General features: G+C 41.0%; 1 protein-coding gene across 1 annotated transcript in view; it reads right to left on the bottom strand.

Annotated features, from left to right (window-relative positions):
* LOC146380394 (sodium/hydrogen exchanger 9-like) overlaps positions 1-24,318 on the bottom strand; it is a 67,958-nt gene that overhangs the window by 8,341 nt on the left and 35,299 nt on the right. The window contains exons 13-14 of the mRNA XM_084939449.1: positions 3,928-3,973; positions 2,447-2,502 (exon numbers count right to left, since the gene is read on the bottom strand). Coding sequence (XP_084795575.1) covers positions 2,447-2,502; positions 3,928-3,973 — 102 coding nt within the window. The remainder of the gene's footprint in view (positions 1-2,446; positions 2,503-3,927; positions 3,974-24,318) is intronic.

Genomic DNA, 24,318 nt, shown 5'->3' with positions numbered 1-24,318 from the left:
ATTTTATGTATGTCTAAAGGCAGGTGGTGCAGGGTGTTTTACATATAAAGCACCTTAAATGTGAGAATAATGCCTTGATCCATCGGCTGGATCAGCGATGTGGTGTTTGGTGGTAAGAATTTAATTTGTACACCTTCAAACGACAGGTCCCTTTTATTTCAATTTAATATTCTTTTAATATAAGTTTAAATAAATATGTGATATTTTCATTTCAATTGTTAGAAAACGGTTATTTTACTGCAAAAATAATTACTAATTTTAGGCCATACATAGTTAAACATGTTTGTTTAATCTAAGTGTCACACAGGAGGACTCAGGGTGTAGCTTGTTACTGTTAGCCAATATACAGTTTTACAGTCAGATCCACCCTCTCTCGTCGTATCTGGTTTCAGAACTACACATACCAGCTCTCACTGTTCATGAGTAACATATTTAATACCTCACAGTCTCAGGCTACTGTTTCAATGTGTCTCAAGATGTAACAAGAACACAGACTCTTAGGTGAGGTTGCTCCTTTTGGATTTTAGTTCCAACTTCAACCCAATCATCCCACAGACTGGCAGGAGTTATTGGTATAGTTGTGGAAATAGATCTCAACAACACATATATATATATATATATATATACACACACACACACTTTATACTACTTATTTTAATAGTTATGAGCGGACCATGATTGCAGTAAATCCAATTCATTTTGTGTCATGGCATAATGCTAACGTAGACTTCACAAACCTAATCTCTGTATTAGCGTCCAGTGAAAAGAGGGAACAGCAGGAATGTTGTGAGGAGGCTTTTCAGGAAAGGAGGGACACAGAGACCTTCCTTTCCTTTTTGATCTCTTTCTGTGAGATCAGTAAAGAAGAGACAAACTTTTAAGAAACATTTATTTCATATTCTTAGATATCCCTATAAAATTTAAATAGATAATTATATAACCCTTTTGAGTGTTTAGGAGTTACTTATGTCATTTATAACTCTTCCTGCTTTAATGTAAGTTACATCAAAGAGAAGAAGGGAAAAAACTCTGTATTAAACTATCAGTCATGTTTGAACACACTCACTCATTAATTTTCATGGGTGCGGTATAAAAAATGTATTTTGCATGCTGTCAAAATAATATTAACCTTGTAGCCTGATTTGTTTCATAATCAAAGGTCAGCTACGTAGCCGGGATAATACCATTTCTGCACTCTCATTCATTTTAAAAGCACAAAACCCCAAACAAAACAAACAAAAGCTCAATTACGCATTAAATGACTATTCTTAATGATGATGCCATCAATCCAACATTGCACTGTTTTGCAGAAGAGATAAAGCCCATAAAGTAAGATGATGTGCTCCTTACCAAGCACCAGGTCATGAAGTCATTAGGGAGCAAAATTCAATTAGCTTAAACTTAATGCAATCCTCGTGAAATCTTCCTGCAAAGAGTACAACTGTTTTCCTTCTCCAACTACACTCTCTGCTTACAAGAACATCTTACCATGTAGTTAACACCAACAGAGGCAGCAATAGTTAAGCATTTTGGGAAATAACACGTACTCACTATTGTGCAGAGTTGGGGAGGGAAGTTCAACACCATTCCCCCATAAGATTGCAGCTAGTAAACCCTTAACTTTGTTTAGAATAAAGACTGACAGAGAAGCAAACTGTTAGCTTTGGAAATGAACTTTAGTGGTCCTGGCCAGATTTTGTTATCCTCAGACAGTCACTATAGCTGACTGGCCCTTTATTTATTGTTGCTACAGACAAGAACATCAACCTTTACCAAATGCAAATATATATTTTTTCCAGATTGTTGCAAAATAAAATACAGGTGGACAATGGAGTAAATTTCTGAATGCAACCTGTGAATTTATCTAATAACGGCAAAGGAATGTACAAAATGTATTCTTGCACGGAGCAAAGACTGTGGATTTTTGGTCCACAGAAATGAATTATAAATAATTTAAATATTAGATTTTAGATATAATATAATATTTGCTGCTTTTCTATCTGGAAAAGGAGTGCATTGTTGGAGTACTCTTTTAATAGTCACGATATTCATAAGAAGGGATTGCTGGGAACTGTCACATGAGAGAAGTCACATGGATAATCGTGTTTCAAAGTTGACTTGAAAATGAAGAGCCTCTTAGATAAATGCATCCTAAAGAATCGTTTATATCAGGGAAACTACAATGAGAGCATGTGTGCAAATGGTCCTAATATAGCTGCACAAAGGAGGTCATACACAGTTATTTTTGCTAGCAGGCTACACACGTTCTTTCTGAACTTTCTGTTTGTCCTGATAGATAAGGGTCTTTCTTCAAAGTCTATGTAATAAAGCACTATTTTTTTTCTTATACTCACAGAACAGTAGGGCTCCACAGAGCGCTGCGTTAATTATTGTGAGTGCAAGCAGATGTGAGAGTGCTTTGGAGAAAAAAGCAGTGAAAGGATACTTGTAGTCGAGAGAGTGCCACAGGCCCTGTGTTGTGTCTGGCCTCTCTGTAGCAATCTGTAAACCAGAAGAGAACCAATGTTACTCGCCGACAAACAAAGCCCGTCTGCGGTGGGCTGTATACGGTGCTTGATGGAAATGCTGAAAACCTGCACCTGTGCATGGTCAGCAGGGCCATATCACATGACCACAGCTTGAACAAGAGGGTCAGACCTAATAAAGGGAAAATCCTATTCCCAAAAACTGAACTACCAATAGAGATCCCTCCCCATTACAGTAAGAACAACTGCTCTGGTCTTGCATGCATTCAACTGTTTCCATAAAAAAAGAAATAAAAAAGCTCGTCTCCCCACCGGGATCCTCCTCCAGCTTTACTTGGCCACACTATCTATTTGGCCGCTTGATACCAGAGAGATGCCCAGACCTTGTCCCATTCATAGCGTGCAGATAATAGTCAGTTCAAATAAGAGAGTGAATGGCGAGCTGCTGGGAAGCAGCGATGGCAGGGTGGGTGTATGCACAACAAAAGGCCACACTCAGAGGGCCTCTGTTGTGTTCTGTTCTGGATATTGCGCAGACCATCACTCAAAGCGAAAGCGAAACCGCATTTCCTCTTGAAGTGTTCTTCACTTTAATGCCATGTGGTCTTAAAATAAACAGCAGACCCAAGATTAAAGGCTGGAAGCCCATTATGTGTCAGTAGGAGAGGATGGAAGGACATGCTGTAAGTACAATATTTGCAGAAATTATACATATTAGTAAATCCCTATAATGTACAGTTCTCAATATTTAAATAAGAAATAGTGTGAAAGAAGAATGTGTTGACCACAAAACCACTCAAAGTTTTATAGTCATGTGACTGCCCTCTCTCACATGTTCAGCGAAGCTTGCTGCTTCCAGTGCGACACAATGCGTATGTAGGCAGAATCACTTCTTGTAACACAGTGAAATGTAAGTGACTGTGTGACAGTCAATATTAGAAGCTGTTGGGCCAATACTTGTTTTTTTGGCATTGAGCATATTCTTGGCAGCATTATTTTCTTAAGTTTAATGTGCACTCTTTCTAACTAGAGAAGCCCCCCTGAAACAAATCAGATAAATTCATAAACAGACTGCAATGATGTTCAAGCTTCAGCATGTTAAAGCACACGGAATGACAATTAACTCGCCGTAACCCATCGATAAACAGTGGCACTAATATACAATCTTCTAAATGGGATTGGAGAAGCGATGCCTGCAGATCAATGCAAATTGTGCTGAGAATGATTTAGAAAGCACTGATTAAAAAAAGGATCAATTTGGAATATTTAGCCGAATCCAGTTATTTGACAGTCACATAATATGTTGTGCATAAAGAAGGAAGCTGATAAACATTTCTATTAAAAAAGGCAAAATTTGATCCCAGAAAGAAAAACAAGAGGATGAATAAATATAGTGAATTTAGAAAAAAGATTTATCTATAGTAGAAGCAAGTGCGCTTACCTCAAAAATGCAGTCCTCCTGGTTTTCATCTGGATCCACCCCCACTCTAGAGTGAATTAAAATAGAAGTACAGTGAAATCCTGACTCACTGTGCAATAATAATAAGAATTTCCAATAAGAAGAAGAATTCTCAGATGCTTTTGCTCTATAAGAATAGAACAAAGGTATTGGAGAAAATCTCCAATCCCGGTGAAACTATACATGTTTGAATAGTCTAATGCTGCATGCAGCTTAGCAGGGAAGGTGACAGTCAGTCCCGTAACACGGTTTAGTTCTGAACATGACCTTTCAAACAGTTTCATCAAAATCAGCCTCATCGTCCACATCACACTGGGAAAATGTCAGCTGGGTAAACCTTTGATAAATGACAAACAGCGACACAATTATGCTCGATATCATGCGCGGCTGCTGTTATTATCCTGTCAAGGTGTGTGGACCCCACTTTGCTGCAAGAGGGCAGGGAGGAGAGGCCGACTGGCTGCTTGTTCACTCTGAGCTGAAATACAGTGACTCAACAACAGCCCGACACAGTCCCCATGAGCCACTTCATCTCGCAATGAGAGTGTTATTTCAGAGTGTGCGTGCATTTGCTGCTTTTAAGCCTAAAACTGTCAGACTTTCTTAAAGCCACATGGTGAAAATCTTGATATAACGACGTACCACCTGCAATCATCTACATATATACGACTGCACAAAACAGTGCACCAGCAGCACCATCAGTAGACTGGGGGCTTAAAGAGATGCAGTGAGGGAGATGGCTGTCGATTCTTGTTCCTGCAGGTCAGCAGTTAACTCTAATAGCCTGGCATTACTGCTCGGGACATTTTGAAATAGCCTTCTGTGCGTTTGTGTGTGTATGTGTGCTTTTGCTTTTTTTTTTTAGTGTGCTATACTAAAGCCTTTTACTAAGAATGCAGTGCAATAACACAAAAGAGAGGAGATTCTCATCAGAGCATTACAGCTCTGCGAATGGTTGTACAGATTGTGTCTTGGCAGCCGTTCTTCCATAATCCATCTCTTTGTCAATGTTTGCCTTGACTGTGCTTCAGTTTCTCCCTCTCAGATGACTGCTCATCTTGTTTTTGCTTCTCGAATTTCAGCTTAGTCTTTGTATTTTGTACAGTACAGTGAAGGCTGCTTTGTGCCTCAGTGTGACACAGATGCTGTGGTTTGAAACTGTCATAAAGAAAAATCTGGACGTGAATGTATTTGTTGTCTCACCTGATATACACTGGTAGCATATCCTATTACAGAGTTTTCTCTCTTTGTCACCTAATAAATCTAAAAGGTCTAATATAACGATAACCCGAGTAAACACAACGTGCAATTTTTAAATGATGATTTCATTTGTTGAGAGAAAGAAGCTATCCAAACCTACTTGACCCTATGTGAAAAAAAATAATTGTCCCCTAAATCTAATAACTGGTTATGTTGCTCTTGGCAGCAAGAACTACAATCAAGCATTTGTGATAACTGGCAATGAGTTTTTCACATCACCGTAAAGGAATTTTTGGCCCACTCTTCTTTGCAGAATTGTTTTAATTTGGAGAGTTTTTCGAGCATGAACGGCTTGTTAAGTTCATGCCCAAACACCTCGATCTGATTTAAATCTTGACTTTATCTATGCCACTCCAAAACCTTTTGAATCCATTCAGAGGTGGACTTGCTGGTGCGTTTCCCAACATTGTCCTGCTGCAAGTGCGCTTGAGCTCCAGGGCACAAACTGATGGCTGGACTCTCCTTCAGGAGTTGCTGGTAGAGAGCTGAATTCGTGGTTGCATCAGTCATACCAACTTGTTCATGTACTGACGCAACAAAGCAGCCCCAAACCATCACACTACCGCTACCATGTTTAACTGTTGGCTTGATGTTGTTTTTATGAAATGCTGTGCTAGTTTTACAGCAGATGTTAAGGGAGTCAAGTTTCTCATCAGTCCACAGAATATTTTTTAAAAAGTCCTTAACTAAGGAAAGTGAGGCTTGCACTTCTTTAGATGCTGCTCTGGGTTCTTTTGTGACCTCCTGGAGGCGTCATCGAGTAATTTTGATAAACCGGCCACTCCTGGGAAGTTTCATCAGTGTTTCAAATTTTCTCCATTTGTGGATAATGTTCTCACTCTGAACCCTTAAATATGTCTAACTATTCCTTTCCAGACTGACAGATGTCAATTATTTTTTTTCTGATCTGTTCCTGAGTTTCTTTAGACTGTGGCTTGATGTGTTGCTATTTGAGATCTTTTAGCTTACATCACTTTGTCACATAGGTGCTATTTAAGTGATTTCTTGATTTAACAGATCTGGGAGTAATCAGGCCTGTGCGTAGTGTTGGAAACTCGTTCGATTTGGGCAAGAGAAGTAAGCAGACTGAGTCCAGGTAGGTGCCAAAAATAGTGATCTTTATTTACACACTTGCGCAGAGTGTGGGAAGAAACTTGCAACAACAATCTTACAATCTTCCACGAGCTAGTGAAACTGGCCTCATATGATTAATCACAGCTTCTATCACATCATCAGTTTTTACCTTACATCACTTAACCCCAGCCGTCGTTCTCCTCTTCTTTTTAATGTAACATTTTTCATATCGCTATCATCTCTACCCTTTCTTTCCCCTTTGTCTTCCAACCCCACTTCATCTTCTCTTTGCTAATTTGTCTCCCCTTTTAGCGTTTCAATATCCATTTCACTCTCTCAGATCGCTCTTCCTGTCATCACCACCTCTCACCTTCTCTCAATCCTCGTTCTTCTTTCTCACCACCATCTCTCTTCTCTATTTTCTCACCACCACGTGGATCAATTCTTTCTCTCAAGAGGAACAGAAAGGGAACTGAGATCAAATTTGTGCTGAATTATTCTTAAATTTCCTGAGAACTGCTTTTATCATGCAAGGGCTAAAATGGAGCAAATTTATTTTAGGGCTGTGGAAGAACCTTGTGGATGGGGCAGGCTGTGACAGGCACATGCAGCCTGCACTGCATGTGACGCATCCCCTTCAGCTGGTGGAATGCATTCTGTGGCGACAGGCTCTGTCGCTGAGCTGAAAGAAAGAGGAAAGGGCAGATATGTTGCAAGGGAAGCGAACGAGAAGAGAAAGCTGTGGGTGTGAGAGGAGATGAGCGAGTGTAGCAAAAAATAACAACAACAACAACAAAAAAAGTAGTTTTGAGTTTCTTGAGTATGACGGAAGAATATCTTTGCTGACAGTGTCAGAATGAGTGGATGCTATGTTGGAGAGTGTGTGTGAGAGGCAGGGAGAGTGAGTGAAAGATAGGACAAGACAGCCAGAGAGAGACAAAGAGGGAGAGACATAAAAGAGAATGGAAAAACAGTTATGTGGGGCTCTCACTCAATCCCAATGCAAGAGCGGAACAAGGAGATAACAAGGCAGTGGGCGTTTGTGAGCCGGTGTCCTTTCACGGCCTTGCTTTTCAAATTGATACGCACCCTGTTCACTGTTACCTTAACAGTCAGTGCACTGGGATTCAGGCAAATCAAGTCCAAACTAACTACCCTGTGACTGTGAGTTCACATGAATAACTCTGTAAATGAATTAAAGTGGACAGCCAGGGGAACGCAGCGGGAGAGAAAAGAAAGCACAACAGAGGAATATACGCGTGTAAACTTTGCATAAATTTATATCTACTACAGGAAAATAGGGGTGCAGACGACAGCTGAGTCATAGATACTCTTGTAATGAGCCTCCACAGGAATATGCGATCCTCCCATGGCCCACTTGTTTCTCCAAATGAGGCAGAGTTACCCCCATTCTGTAAGGAAATCACATCCCATGCAATAAAAGTCAGTCAAAAAGAAATTCACCGAGGAGCAACTCAATCTCCTGCAATCTGGCAAGATTGTAAGACTGAGTTGGTGCTCCTGTTGTGCAAGTCCTCAGCATTGTACAAAATCAAAGCCTTTTCTCCATCAGTGGCCTTTTTATGTGCTGATACAATCATGTGTTGCAATAAGCTCCAGTGCTCCTCAAACATCTCTGGACATATTCCAGGATGACACAACACTTTGTACGGGGCCCTTACTTGACGACTCATCTGGTTCTTTTGGGGAACATTGCTATTACAGTTTTTCTCAAATGTTAAAACACAAAAGCCAATCCTGTAACCCAAATGACCAGTAGTCTAAACACATTTACTAAATGTAGCCACCATATTCCAGTACCATAAACACATGTCACATGAAGACACAATTCACAAAACACAACCCTCTGTACTCATAAATCTAAACACATTTTTCCTTGCTAAAACACATGTTGCAAAACAACTCTGCTCATATTCTCAAATGAAAGCCCATGTGATGCAAAATGCTTGCCACAGTCACCAATCTTTGAACACAGGGAACACACCTGGCGTCAGTCACTACACACAACGACTCAAAATTGAAGACACCTGTTGCTAATGATGTGACCCCACCTATAAAAGCATAGTTTGGTGAAGATGCCAAACAATCACAATGGATGAAGGCATTCGAGCGTGCGGAAGGAGAAGAGCTGCAGGCCAAAGAGGAAGAGGTGCAGGCCAAAGAGGAAGAGGGGTTGAGATCAGAGGAGGAAGAGGTGAAGGCCTAAGAAGAAGAGGAGTTCGGAGTAGAGGAGGAAGAGAAGGAGGCCAACAAGAGAGAGAAGGTCCAGGTGGGAGAAGAAGACAACCTCGCACCATCATAACAGATGATATGCGAGCAACAGTAATTGATCATGTCATTGGCCATGGCATGACAATGGCTGAAGCGGGACGAAGAGTACATCCAAACCTGAGTAGGTTCACCGTGGCTACCATTATCAAGGCATTTAGACAACACAACAGGTATAGTACGCTATTGCTTTCTTTGTCACACTACAGTTTTACAGGCCTGTGAAAGTGGTCTGTTACTTTACATGTAGTTTTACATATAAATCAGTCAATTGACAACACATGTTTCTTTCTTTAGAGCTGAAAGGATGCCACATAGAGGTGGGAGGGTTGCCATATTCACAGCGGCACAAGAAACCCTCATTGCAGATATGGTCCGTGAGAACAACTGCATTAGACTCCGAGAGATCAGAGACAAAGTCATTGCAGATAATGTAAACTTTGAGAACATTGATGCTGTCAGCGTGTCCACAATAGACCGAGTTCTCCGGCGCCAACAGATGAGGATGAAACAGGTCTACAGGGTTCCCTTTGAGCGCAACTCTGCGCGACACATAGAACAACGTTACGAGTATGTGCAAGTACGTATACATCCATGTCCACAGTACAGTTAGTCGACATACTGTGTTGCTTAGTGGCCTACATTACTTCTGGACAATACTGTGCTACCTGATTGACCATTCTGAACACCTGTACGCTTTTCCATGTTCACAGAGGATAATGCAGTTGGACGCGATGGCCAGACCCCATGAGTACCTCTTCCTGGATGAGGCTGGCTTCAACCTCCAGAAACGAAGGCGAAGAGGCCGTAACATCATTGGCCAAAGAGCCATCACTGAGGTTCCTGGCCAACGGGGGGGTAATACAGTTTTTCTCAAATGCTAAAACACATGTCACAAACGTTACCACCAGGTCCCCCAATGTCCAAACACAACACCCTTCTCTAAAGCTACATAAACACAACCACACCTTCCCACTGCAAAACTCAAACTCCCACACCAAGAGAGCAGCTCGAAGCTGTCAAAACTGTAAACACTATACACAGCATTACACACTACAGCAAAACAATTGAAAACACAATGCTCAATTTGTGAGAAGGTTCTTTGGTTCATAACTGCCAATGCATATTTTTATAAACTGTACAGTAACGGATCGTCATAGAACCCTGCAGAGGATTAGGCATTTAGATTTGTGAGTTTCACATGAAGACTATAAATCTATAAAAACATCCTGCATGTACGTACACTACTGTAACACAACTCAATGCAAAAACAGAATCTATCGCACACAACAGTACTCTCGGAAACATGATCAGGGTGTGAAGTCTTTTTTATTGTCTACACGGTCTTTTTACAGTATTACACACAGTCACTGTGCGGCATCATGTCGCCGAGCTGCATTGGGCCACATCACCTCATCCACATCACAGGCTATATTGTCCCTTGCTAGGCACCGCGGGAAAAACGCCCTGGAATGGCGAATCCATCCCTGGAAGGCCTCCACTGGGATGTCAGCACAGGCCAGCTCCATTGCCCGTACGAGGTTCTCTCTTGTGTATGGCTGTCTGTCATACACCTTCCATCTCCATGATGAGAAGAACTCCTCTATAGGGTTCAGGAAAGGGGAGTAGGGTGGCAGACAGACGTCCTCATCTGTCCACCGGCATGCTGTCCTTGGGTCTTACAACACCCAACGTCTCCTCACCTTCCTAGAGGAGCTAAAAGACATCCTCCTGGACCGTCAACAACACCATCCTAGGCTAGCACATCACATGTATGTGATCATTTGGGACAACGTCCGCTTCCACAAAACACACCAAATCAGAGAGTGGTTCACCACCAACAGTGACCACTTTTTAAACGTCTGTCTGCCACCCTACTCCCCTTTCCTGAACCCTATAAAGGAGTTCTTCTCATCATGGAGATGGAAGGTGTATGACAGACAGCCATACACAAGAGAGAACCTCGTACGGGCAATGGAGCTGGCCTGTGCTGACATCCCAGTGGAGGCCTTCCAGGGATGGATTCGCCATTCCAGGGCGTTTTTCCCGCGGTGCCTAGCAAGGGACAATATAGCCTGTGATGTGGATGAGGTGATGTGGCCCAATGCAGCTCGGCGACATGATGCCGCACAGTGACTGTGTGTAATACTGTAAAAAGACCGTGTAGACAATAAAAAAGACTTCACACCCTGATCATGTTTCCGAGAGTACTGTTGTGTGCGATAGATTCTGTTTTTGCATTGAGTTGTGTTACAGTAGTGTACGTACATGCAGGATGTTTTTATAGATTTATAGTCTTCATGTGAAACTCACAAATCTAAATGCCTAATCCTCTGCAGGGTTCTATGACGATCCGTTACTGTACAGTTTATAAAAATATGCATTGGCAGTTATGAACCAAAGAACCTTCTCACAAATTGAGCATTGTGTTTTCAATTGTTTTGCTGTAGTGTGTAATGCTGTGTATAGTGTTTACAGTTTTGACAGCTTCGAGCTGCTCTCTTGGTGTGGGAGTTTGAGTTTTGCAGTGGGAAGGTGTGGTTGTGTTTATGTAGCTTTAGAGAAGGGTGTTGTGTTTGGACATTGGGGGACCTGGTGGTAACGTTTGTGACATGTGTTTTAGCATTTGAGAAAAACTGTAATAAAAGCATGTTTTTAGGCCTGAGTTATTTTATGTAAGAGAACAAACTTTTTTTCTTTACCTTATCTTGCACAGCCATACATAAAAGCTGGAATTACACAGCAGAAAGCACCCTCAGACACTCATAAATATCTCCTTACAAGTTAATACTTCCACTGTGCCTGAGAGAGAAGTGGAAGAGCGAAATAACTTGGCCTTGGGCAATGACGAAGTATGCGGTAGGAATGTGTACGCGCAAATGTATATGTGCCCGAGTCTCCATTGGACCGTTATCACTCTAGCTGACAGTAATGGGCTGATAAAGCTGAGCTCACTGTCTTGCAGGCACACTGAACATGAAGCCCCCTGAGAGACTACAACTGCTTTGCATGTATACCTCATTTATACACTGGGGGGAGTCTACAGGTAGTGTCTCAATGTGTTTGCCAGAGATTTTGCCCCCCAAAAAAGACGTGCATTTGTTTATTAAGGAAAAGAAAATGAGATATAATTGGAAGCTTAAGTTAAGAACAATCAAATGAGCTTCTTTTTCAGTTCAAGAGCTCAAGCATGAAATACTTAGCAGGCAGGGTAAATTAAGTTACAGCACTCCTCCCTTGTGCTGCGCAGGCGATGTACAAGTTCTTTTTTTTCACTGCTCCGACAGAGAGGCAGGGGATAAGGAAAACAAGGAAGAAAATCGAAATAGGGAGGGGGCGAGACAAAGACAAAGAGGCAGAGTCTCACAGGGACTGTGTTTGCACTATACTGTGAGTATGGACAAGAGGAAAGCTCATCCTTCCAGTTTCCTGTTTGAAAATCCCATTTGGCTGTTCTTCTCACTGGGGACACACTGATACCATATTTGACAGCTCTCAGCAACAGAGCCTGGAACCAAAGCTGACACATACGCAAGGATATTTTCTGGGTTTAAATTCTGCCCCACAGACTTTCCAGCTACAGCAAACACACTTTACCCCCAATCATAACAACAGAGTACTTCCAGAAAACAGAGCACTTTGTTTTGCAGTGCCGATCAGTCAATTTCGAAGCCATTTGCTGATAAAGTATTGAATGTAAGTGTACAGATGCTGTTACATATGCCATATCATATAAAGGCGACTGCAAGCTCAATGGAAGCAAAATACATGTACATGTGTGTATTTGAATAACAAATAATTTATCGCACTACAGTTAATTCATTAGTAAAAGTGAGTAGATGCTCAGACAACATCCAGTAGAATTTGTGTGTAGATGCAAAATTCAAGCTACAGGTTATATGGGTTATATCGCAAAAAGGACGTATATGACTATACTCCAGCTCTGGCATTGAGCTAAAGAAATAAAACAAAATAAAATCCCCAAAAAGTGCAGACATCAATACCTGCAATGACTCGTAGGCTGGTTTTAAGAGTTCAATGTAGTGTAGGCTTTGCACTGACAATAAAAAAAGCAGCAGTTCAAGTAAAGCAAAGATTAAATTAAAGCCGTGCCCCCCTCTCACTGCGAGAGCATTACGTGTAAGTAAACACAATGACACACATGATTATGACTTCATAAGACGTGTAAATATATTCGCCTGATACTTACATGGCATTTATACTTTGCTAGCAAATGTGAATTTAAAAAACCTTGCGGGCTGCAGGAGCTACCGAAGAATAACACTGAAGTTATCGATATGCGATGACTAACCGCAATCACACGTTATCCGAAACAAAATCCTGAACTTGAACTGCAGATGTCATGAGAAAGTCGAGCCAAGAGCTCTCTCACACCCACAAAACTCTAGCACCCCACCGTGAGCTCTGCAGTGCGATCAGCTCCACAACTATGCACGAAATGAAACCTTCAAGTGCCTAAACAGTAAAGCACGACTGTTTAAGACATTACATATTGTGCAAGATACTGCAATCTTGGATGTGGACATTAGAACATAATGTCTTTCCAAGCTTTAAGACAGATACGTTCATGCGATCATGGCCGAGCCCCGTATCGCTCAGTGTTATGACTCTGCTGTGGATAAGGACATAAAACTGGAACACAAATTTCCCTTCTTGATACTGCAGTCTAGCAAAACAAAGCGTCATAAATGACCAAGTCCTCGACTGTAATATGTAGGTCGATCTACAAAGACCCAGAATGTGCTTTAACCTAAATTTCAAATCACTTGAGCTGGTGTAAAAATAAAACTGGCAGGGTAGTGTAGAGGGACGCGTGTGCCTGAGATGCACGTGTACTGAAGATATTAGCGGGATGCGCAAAGCATTTACATAAGTGCACGGTTCGTTGTCCTCTTCTTATCTCATCTAACCAGGCAAAACTTTTTATATGCTCTGCCATTTTGCTCACTGATGAATGATCACCCACTCAGCAGATGTCCAAATATTATGTTATCTTTTCTGTTGTTTGAACTGAGCTATGAGATATCGATGGCCAGAAATAACTCTGGATATGTAATACCAAGTTGGACGTTTTGGCTAGTCATAACCTTGAGCAAATTACTCACAGATTTAGCACAGTCATTGCAATGGAATTTTCCCATTTTTAAAATACATTTGTTATAACTTGGGCTGTATTTTTTATGCATTTAATTTGCATTTCATGTAGACAAAAGACTTTAATCAACTAAAAATGTAAATAATCTGCCTGAGAAGTGATAGCTAAACCCCTTTGCCTTCAAAAATGCCTTAATTCAGAGATTAGATAGATAGATTCGACATGACGCTGGAAGCATTCCCCAGAGATTTTGGTTCACATTGACATGTTAGCATCAGTCAGCTGCTGTATGATATGAATCTCCCATTGCACCAAATCCCAAAAGGTGCTCCATTGGATTGAGATCTGGTGACTGTGGAGGCAACTTGAGGGCAGTGAACTCATTGTCCTTTCAGTTTGAGATTATCTGAGTTTTGTGACATAGTTTGCGTGCCACAGAAAATGGGTACGCTGTGGCCATAATGCAATACTGGTGAGCAACAATACTCATACTCAACTGGTACTAAGGGATGCAAGAGATTATCCCTCATTATACCACCAGCAATTAAGTTCAATTCAATTTTCGCCTCAAGGCGCTTTATATTGTGTGGTAAAGACCCTACAGCCTAAACTGCTGATACAAGGCATGCACTCCACCATCTGAATGTTGCAGCAGTAACCAACACTCATCAGACCGGGCCATGTCTTTCCAATCTGTTGTCCAATTTTGTGTGAATTGTAGCCTCAGTTTCCTGTTCTTCGCTGACAGGAATGACACCCAGCCATTCTCTTCTGACCTCTGGTATTAACAACAAATTTTTGCCAAGTCAACTACTGCTCACTGGCTATTTTCTCTTTTTCAGACACTAGAGATGGTTGTGTGTGAAAATACGAGTAGCTCAGCAGCTTCTGAAATACTCAAACCAGCCCATCTGGCTCTAATAACCAAATTCAAAGTCACTTAGATCAATTTTCTTCCCCATTTTGATGCTTGGTTCGAACTTTTATGTTTATATTCAGTCTGACGAATTAAAGAATCAATCAAAACGTCTCTTTACTGTCATACATGTGAATGTGTGCTGTGCAATAACAGAAAATACAGACATTCTGGAAATATTACTTCATCACATTTTTACACAGATGAGATTAGGAGATTAATAGCAGTCTAGTCTTCCAACAACAACACAATAACGCCACAGCAATCAGTTGCACATATTTCTCTAAGGACTGGTAATAGGGCAAAACATCTACCACCCTAAGTAACATTACCACCTACCAGCAACTCTAAAGCTCACCAATTATAACCCCAATTCCAAAAAAGTTGGCATCATGTGTAAAAGTTAACACAAACAAAATGCAATCATTTACAAGTCTCACAAACACTCATCTTATTCACAATAGAATGTATAAAAACGTATCAAATGTTTAAATTGAGAAATTTTACTACTGTATGTTAAACATTAGCTCATTTTGAATTTGACAGCAACACGTCTTGAAAAAGTTGGGACTAGGGCAACAAAAGGCTGGAAAAGTAAGTGGTGCTAAAAAAAAGAAAGAGCTGGAGGGACATTTTGCAATTAATTAGGTTAAATAGCAGCAGGTCAGTAACATGACTGCGTATAAAATGAGCTTCTTAGAGAAGCAGAGTTTCTCAGAAATAAAGATGGGCAGAGGATCACAAATCTGCAACAACAACCAAAAGTCCAAAAACAATGGTCGAGTATCTCATTATCTTGCATTAGTTTCTATCTAGAAAGACACCACTGATACTGAAAGGTATACACAGGTTTCAGAACAACACATGCTCCCATCTAGATGTGTCATTTTCAGGGAAGACCTTGGATTGAATGACATATCAGACAAAAACGGGACAACAGTCATCTCCAAAAGGTCCAGCTGCAGGTCTCCTCAGATGTTTATGGGCTGAAGGGAAGAAAAAGAAGAGTGGATGCTACACAGTGGCAATGTCCCAACTTTTTGAGAAGTATTACTGCCATCAAATTCAAAATGACCTTCAATTTGTCCCCTCATTTGATATTTTTCTGTATTCTATTGTGAATAAGTGAAAGAAAATGGATCAATGGAAATTTCTCTCATTTTATTTGAGTTTGTGAAAAACTAATTTAAGTGGCTGCTGGCTGTAATTGTCATGAATTGTGAGGTTGAGGACTCAAATGCATACTTTATTTTAGGCAGAGAAATGCCCAAAACACAAAGTCCATATGTACGCACAGGTGAATCGAATCTAGATAACAAGACAAAGGGTTACAAAGTAACTAACCAATACACAGACTACACACACATATATGTAGCAACCTAACATTAGTAGTGTGGAATGAGATATAAACCCTAATCATGATTAACAAAATAATAACAGTAATAATACTACTAATAATAAAATATTGTAAATCCTAAACTAGGGGATACAAACTAAGTACTCAAAATCCTGAGTATAAAACTCAGGATCATGATCAGTAGTATTACATGTGATCAGTTACAAAGGTGCTTTCTGCTCAAACTACTTTGTTAGATAAATCCATTATAGCTTATGTTTCAGCTGTTTTGAGTATAAAAGAAAGTGTAGGCACTATCAGATAAATAAAATGTTGGAAAAATAACAATATTTCAATATAACGTAGTAGGAAATTTATACTGCTGGCCATCAGTTTTTCAAACAGTGTCACTTCAGCAGGAAGGAGCGTTTTTAGCATTATAGCCAGCTGAGTTGCTGGAGGTATCCAAAGACGGCTGGGAGTGGAGAAGCCTGTGCGAGCCAAAGATGTTATTATTGTACAGAATTAATTTCCCCTCTTGCTGTCCACCTGCATGTCTCAGCATGTCATAAGGAAACAGCCTAAATTTAGTCTCGTGGACTTTGCAGGACAGTAACTGTCCAAAAGGATGCAACGTAACATCCCAATACTGCACAAATCCAACATGAATTCTTTTTTAACAACATTTATTTTAGTCTTAGAGGGTCTACATGCATAGTGATAATATTATCAATGCTAAAGAAATATGCAGGCAAAGTTAAAGATGAGTTTGGCAAGAACTACGAGTGGCTGTGAGTTTTTGTGAAGTAAGTAAAGAAGTAAAAAGTAAAGACGCTCAGATATTGAGCTGGGTTCATGCTGAAGGCTGAACTGCTTTATGACATCAACTTGAATAATGACTGTTAATAACTTGCAAAGTGATTGAAAATATATTATTCGCTTCTTGCATTACTGCTGACAAGTCACCGCGTTGGCATCAGGGAAATCAAACCAGATTTAATCACAAATTTATTAATCTTTCAATAAGTACGTTACTAGTCTAATGGCATTTGCCGGCAACTGCTACATCATTCATACCTTTGGGGCAGAACAACCCCTTTAGCATGTCTTGATTTCTCCTTCCTTCCTGTTCTCACTCCTGCCAAACTACCCTCAAGGATATGAGATCAAGTGCCTTCTTTTGAGCCACGGCAGGCTCTAAGGGGATGTCTTAATCTTTGGTTGTCGTATTTGGATGCTGCCATCTCTTTCTTGTTGAGGATCAAGGGTGATGTCTGCCGACACCACCTAAATACATCAGGAGAATCTCAGAAAAAGAAACCACTGGTAACAAGACTAACTTGACAAAACAATTCCAATAACTTCCTCCTGTTTTGTATTTTATATGTTGCCCAGGGAAATGGGCTTGTTTCTTTCCACTGCAGAGGCGACTGTAGGAATGGTTGAATGGTTAACAGCACTCTGCTTTTAGATTATTCAGTATAGAGTACTTTGCTCCATAATGCCGGCTGTATCATGTAAAATTTGTCTCCTACGACTGCAGCCAGCTGCTCTGAACATTAGTCAAATGTACCTGATAAATCGCACGTCCCAAAAACTGGTATACTGTCATGTCTGGAGACGCACAGATGAATGTGTTGCAGCCACACAAGTGGCCTGCGATAGCTGATTCTGGGTTTTGACAGGGATATTATCAACAGGCTGTCTTCCACCTGCTCACTCATCTGCTGCCTCATCATCCTCTACCTTCCTCAAAATGCTGCTGCTGCTGCTGTGGGGGAGATTGTTCTCTATATGTAGGTGCTGATGAAATTTTGAGGGCGAGTGGTGAATTATTTAAGAGGGAGGATTATGAAAGCAGTTTCTTGGCGCGTTGCTGGCGGGTATGAATCGATATGAGTCCTCCCCAGCCCCAACCCTTCCTTTCTTCTATTTCTTTTTTTTGCCTTTGCTCCCCCTGAAACCACGGACCCTCTGAACAGAAGTCCAGACACATGGCCAGGGGGCTGTGGCAGCCTGGACAGCCAGATGTACTGTGCCCCATGAAATACAGTAGATGAGAAAGCAAGCAGAAACAAGACGGGATTGTTTATCTCTGTGTGTGTTTCTGAGCGTGCAAGAGATACAGAAGGGTCTAATTCAGACTGACCACATCCACGGGAACAGATGGCGCACTCAATGGCTGCCAAGACTGTTCTCCTTTTCCTCTGGTTCTGCCTTGGGGCAGGGGTCTAACAGTCAGGAGGCCGTACACTCAGATGCCGGGCACACATACACACAAACCCACATTTCTGTGGTGAAGTGTCACCCATAGCTATGTGCTGGTTGGTTTGCACAGATGCCTTCAATGAAGATTTGATTGTATGGGCTTGATTTGTGCAGTGCCAATGCTCGGAGGCTTTCGAGGCTGAATAAACAACCATGTTCCCAGCACTCATTCTCCCGTTTCACTTGATTGTCTCTCAGTGAGTTAGTCTGCATCCATTTCGCTCTCTGTCTGTAGCCACCACCCCACACAGACACACAGCTCCCTTCTATCTGCTGAAACAATACATTTTTCCTTCTTTCCTCATCTGTGTATTGGGAGTCCACATTTGACCAGCGCTTTTGTCCTCTCTCTGGGTGATGATTTCCTGACTCTAGAAATAACAGTTGGGACTAAGAGTGCAGATTTCGGATCAAATGGTTAGGTTTTAGCCTTGTGGCGAACTTTACTGAAAAAAAAGTCCAGCTAATTCATATATATATATATATATATATATATATATATATATATATATATATATATCTCAAATCAAATGTTTTCTTTGCTACCCATAAGTCTGTATTTTGAATTAGGTATCTCAAATTTGACCACTTCCTGACTCAAACTTAAAATAGCTCATAATTGAGGAAATAACTTGATATTTTGAGTTATTTTGTAATAAAATCTAGGCAAAAAAGTGCTGTGTAGGGAAATGAGCTTCCCTAAATGTTTGCATGCTGACGTAAACATTCAACTCGAAGCATCACTTTGGAAAGTTACAGCCTCAAAGACATGTCCCAGACAGTATATGAAGATGTAGATTTTTAATGTGTCTCACCTTCTTGACTTCAGCGCTGCATTCCAAGTCTTGCCAATTAAACTGTGAGTAAAATGTTTTAATAATTCATAAAAAACGAAGGCCCAAACTGTGAAAATATGAACTAGGTTGTAAAGAAAATAATTTTCTTTTATGCAGTACAAAAATGAACTTGACTCAATTGATTCTTTCAATCTTTTCTGGCTCTCTCTCTCTCATTTTCTTTCTCCATCTTTCCCTCCAATGTGCCTGCCGTTAATTCTTCAAGAGGCAGACGGCTGAAATTATAGAGGGCTAAAAATAATGGCTCTATAAATAAAAGGTACCCATTGTGAGTGATTGAGAGGTGAGGTCGCGAGGCAGCTGGGGATGCTGGGAAAGCTGAATTCATTAGCCCTCTCCGCTTCCAAAAGGAAGCTCCCACAACTCTCACACAAAAACAAACTGCACAGCCTCCTTGTAAACAGCACGCACAGTGATGCAGCCCTGGGATCCGGAGTGCTTCAAACTCTCTTCCTCTCTCTACCTCTGCAGCTCTCTGCAGTGCTGCAAATTTTGGCCCCGTCGATACCATCCATCAGTCCTCATTACCGCTTTCATTCTGAGCAGTCCATGCAGTCCGCATTCTTATAGCACTGTTCATCCATCAGCAGAGTGGAAAAATGTGCGCACATGTGCATTTGCATCTGTGAATACGCGAGAGGGCGTGCAGCAGAAGCACCCCACGTCTATTTTACTATTCAAACTCATGTGTGGATCCTCTTTGAGCCCACAGACACCTACCACTGTTACACACAAAACATACTGATCCAGTCCCAATATATTCTTCCCCACCTGTTTCCCTCTTTCTTTAAAAAGACCAAAAAAAATGTTCATCCACAAACCCTGTGTTTATTCCATTTGCATATTTTGCATCCTCATGCGAAATGTCCCTATTTCTGTATTTATAGCATCATTGTTCCCTGAAACACTCACATGAATAGACACACATGTGGCTGCTTCTCTTGCCCTGATGTTCCTTTTAATGGTCCTCCTCCTCCCTCTGTATTGACGTCATATCCATTAGGTCGTGCCTCTGGGCCTTTTTAGTGAAAGCTGAAGCACAGGGCTCCAGTGTATGAGTCCTCCGTCCAGAGTCAATCTCCACCTGATAAACTTGCTGTATTGGCCGATCTGACAGATGCGGTTACCACGGCAATCTGTTTAGTCTTTGCACACTGCTACGACTATCAATCCACTATGAGAGTAACCTATTGAACTGTGTAGGAAAACCAGCACACCAAGAGCAGGTTGGACGCTCCCCTCAAGCTACCACCTTTTTTCGTCCGTCTGCATCCACACACACACACACACACACACACACACACACACACACACACACACACACACACACACACACACACACACACACACACACACACACACACACACACACACACACACAGTGTTCAACTATCTACACTCCTATGTGTGTCGATAGGTAAGATAAGATAGGACTATCTGTATCTGGTGCCCGAGAGTAACCCTGGCAGGCTAATGTGAAGAGATAACATTTCATGTCTGATCAGCATCAGAATCATAATTTACCTTCATCTCCCAGCTTCCGTCTGTCTCACGATGTTCCTCTTCAATAACATCCTTACCTAGGTCCCTACCTGTTCCAGGAACTAACCTTTTTTAAGACCTCGAATATGGCACTGAAGTCTCATCAACGCTGTAACCTTACAAGCTGAACTCAGTGACTGTTTTCCTCCTTCATAAATACAGAATGAGTTTGAAATACAACTTCAGCCTAAGCATAGCACCGATTGCCAGGCTTCACTGGTATCAGTGTTGTGTTGCTTTGCCTAGACAAAACTGGCTAATGCCTGTTTGAGGTCATGAATATTTGGAGCTGAGAGCTCCTGCTGGAAAAAGACCAAGGGTGAAATGTTAAGTTAAAACCCGGCTCTTGGACACTTCAGAAGCTTAATCAGTGGTTGGTGCGGCTGGCTGAACATGCAAGTCCCCACTGTGTGAGAGCAATGCGACTAATACAATGAAAAATAAGATTTAACTTTCGGTACAGCAAAGGATGGGGAGAACAGGGGAATAAGAGAAGTAAGGATAACAAAAACAATAAGAAGAATAAGAAGTAAGCTGCCTTTTATATTGAAAAACAACAGTGACAAAGTGTTCAGGGCTCAGTATTGTAGCTCCAATCCATCACTGGATCATTGGCCTTCATTAATAATGAATGTGTTTTGTTGGCATACAAAGTGGAGCGCAAAAAATGGACAGATGCATGTTATGTGACAAAACAGACTGACAGGGAGACAGCTACCTAACCCCCTCAATCTATTCATTAAAAGGACTAAAGAAAGACGAGTATTCTTACAAGTTCTGACGTTCACAAGGCTATTGTACAGCTAAGATTGAAATCTCAATACTGAATATATATTGCATTTTTTAAGGGAAGAAATTATAGTATTTGTTCCCTGTCTAAATTTCAAAGTCATTCCTTGTTGTAGATTTGTTTTCTAATACACACTTTTCTTGTGTTTTTCCATCTTCCTTTGTTGCAAAGCAATCACTTTGACTGAACAGAATAAAGAATATACCAATGATGGATTTAAGCTTCTGTCTCTCTGTCCCCGTTGTCTTCTTTCATTATCAGAAGGGGCAAACCTATGCAGGAGCCATTCATCTTTGGAGTTCTTTGAAGTATCTTCCCTCCGATCAGGTTGACGTCTCTTTATTATGGGCAGTGTGTATTTGCCTGTGTACATGAGGATATGTGGCTGACTTTCCTCTCTCCTTCAGCCTACTATGAAGAGGGAGGATCTACACGTGTTAAGTCTTGTTCTAATACTTGGATAAGACTTGAAAAGGGCAAAAACTGCAAATGTACATTATAATTTGATGAAAGCTGCTGTTAAAGCTCCCAATATTGACACTTGAGAGGCAGATGGATGTCAAAGGCACAGAAAGAGAAGGAGAGAGGGAGTGAGAAAGAGATAAGAGGTCAGTGGGGCATGAAGGAGAGTAAGTGACATCAGTTTTCCACCCGTCCATCTGTCCTCTCAAAACAAGCAGGCCAGTCATTAGCCAGACTCCAGCTGTTATGCCTTAGCCTCCAAATTTTGAATACTGCTCATTTGAATGCACACACACACACACACACACACACACACACACACGCACGCACGCACGCACGCACGCACGCACGCACGCAGCAGAGAGCAAAGCCTGCCCTCAATAGACACCATGAAGTATTTTGAAATGGCATAATTTCACAAAGGGCAAATGAGATACATGGGAGCTTTCTTCTCTTCTCACATCCTCGATCAATCATTTTCACGACATGAAGAACGCAGGTTACACAAGTCTATAGCCGACCTAGGCTCTTTGTGAGGCTGTACAATGCAAGAGCTGAGATTTTAGTAAAATGCTTACAATGATACTGTTAATAGTGATAGCTGGCAGTTAATTTTCACTATGCTTTCTGTCACAAGTTAGCCTCCTTGTTGTAGCTATGCACAGAGCTTATGTTGATAGAAATAACCTGTGTTTCCCCCAAAATTTGATTCTTTGGGGGTATTACTTCAAAACGAATTAAAAATGACTGAATTGACTGAACTCACATTTTTATTAAAACATTAAAAACACAAAGAAGTATTCTGGTAATTACCAGTACTGTTAATTTAGGGCAGCTGTGGCATAAACCTTACATTGTGCGTTGGTTTAGTAATTTTAAGCAATGTATGTTTTTTTGCCAATAAATACATAAGTATGCAAAGCACCAGTTCACTGCTAGTAATAGATGATCATAAATAATAACAGTGATTGAGGAAAATAATGACATTCAAACTGAAATGGCTTGAAGAGGACATGACTGGCTATTCTTCAAAGCCTACCGGCCCCAGACTGCTCACTGTGACTGAGTTTCAAATCCCCCAAGGGGCACCCTGCCACCTCCAGCCCACATTAAAGCCGAGGAGACGGACCGAGACTGAGAACCAGAAGTGTGACACACACTATGTATCTGAGTGTGTCTCTGCGTTTTGTTTTTTTCCACAGGCCAACATATAATTATGTCAACTATTTATAGCTATTATAATTATCGGTGCCATGCATCAGATGAATATAGCAAAAATAAAAATGATTTGAAAGTAACTTGTTCTGAAGTCCACTGCAATCTGCCCCAATGTTTAAACACTGGCTTTGCAATAACAATAAAATTCCTCCTGCTGTCAGATTTTACTGCACTGCATCAAGGTGGAGCTTTCATCTTTGGTTGGTTAGTTCCTCCTGCACTTGATTGCACTTCAGTGAAAACAGAACCCCCTTTTTTTGTTCCTTTTTAATGTTATTTTTGGAGTCTTTATTTTGGGAGTTGGTCTTCCAAAATTTGTGTTGCACCTCCTGCTGAGTACAACAACATCTCTGGAGGTTGCTGTTGAGCTTACGAAAGAAGCGCAACAATGCAGAGGAGGAGAACCAGAGAATATAACGATTACACGGCTTTGCAGTTGTGTCCCAATATATCAATAATTACAAGGGACTGTACAATCAAGAAAAATAGCATTTTCATTACCACGTGCAGTAAGGTGTAAATAATCAGTTTATTTTGTGGCATCATGATGAAACTCATGCTGCTGTGAGTGTGGGCAATAATGTACCCTGAAATTGAGACTGAAATGGAGGAACTGTAGAGGGAGAGGAGGACTGGGAGACAGTCTAGCTTTAAAAGCACATTTCATCAAGTGAAGTGTGATGTCTGGACAGTGAGCTGAAAACTGAGGGAGTCTTTTATTACACAGTGCTCATATGGTCCATGGTTTTAACAGTCTATCTAAGCATGCAGCACATGAATTTCACATTGCAGTCTAAAAGACTCTTCACCCCCTCTAAGCTCAGCTCACTCGTGTGTAGCATGCATCAATGGCTTTGTATTCGTGTACTTGTTTGTGTGTCTGTGTAGCACAACGTGAGCCTCTATAGATAGAAGAATAGAGGAAAAAAAAGAAACAGTGCAATCAAATACATTTTTCCCCATTTGTGCCTGGCTATAAAAGCTACTTTCTTTGTCCTTCTTGAATTCTTGTGTCCACTTTGTGGTTAGAAAACTCCCAGTATCTTTTATAATGAGAAATAAAATTCTGATGTCAGTTTGTAAACAACCTTTACTGACAGATAATCTGGTCATTTCCTGTCTTAGGCAGTCATGTAAAAAAACGAAAGTTTCCTATGAAGTCCAGTGAACAACAAAGACCACCCCATGCCCTCAGTATCTTGTTAAACCACCTTGAGCAGCAGTAACTGGAAGAAATCATTTTCT

Source organism: Perissodus microlepis, chromosome 9, assembly GCF_051167445.1.
Source record: "Perissodus microlepis isolate ML-2025 ecotype Zambia chromosome 9, ASM5116744v1, whole genome shotgun sequence".
In the NCBI taxonomy this organism is placed as follows: domain Eukaryota; kingdom Metazoa; phylum Chordata; class Actinopteri; order Cichliformes; family Cichlidae; genus Perissodus; species Perissodus microlepis.
The sequence above is the reverse complement of the archived record's forward strand: the minus strand, read 5'-3'. Positions and strand labels throughout refer to the sequence as shown.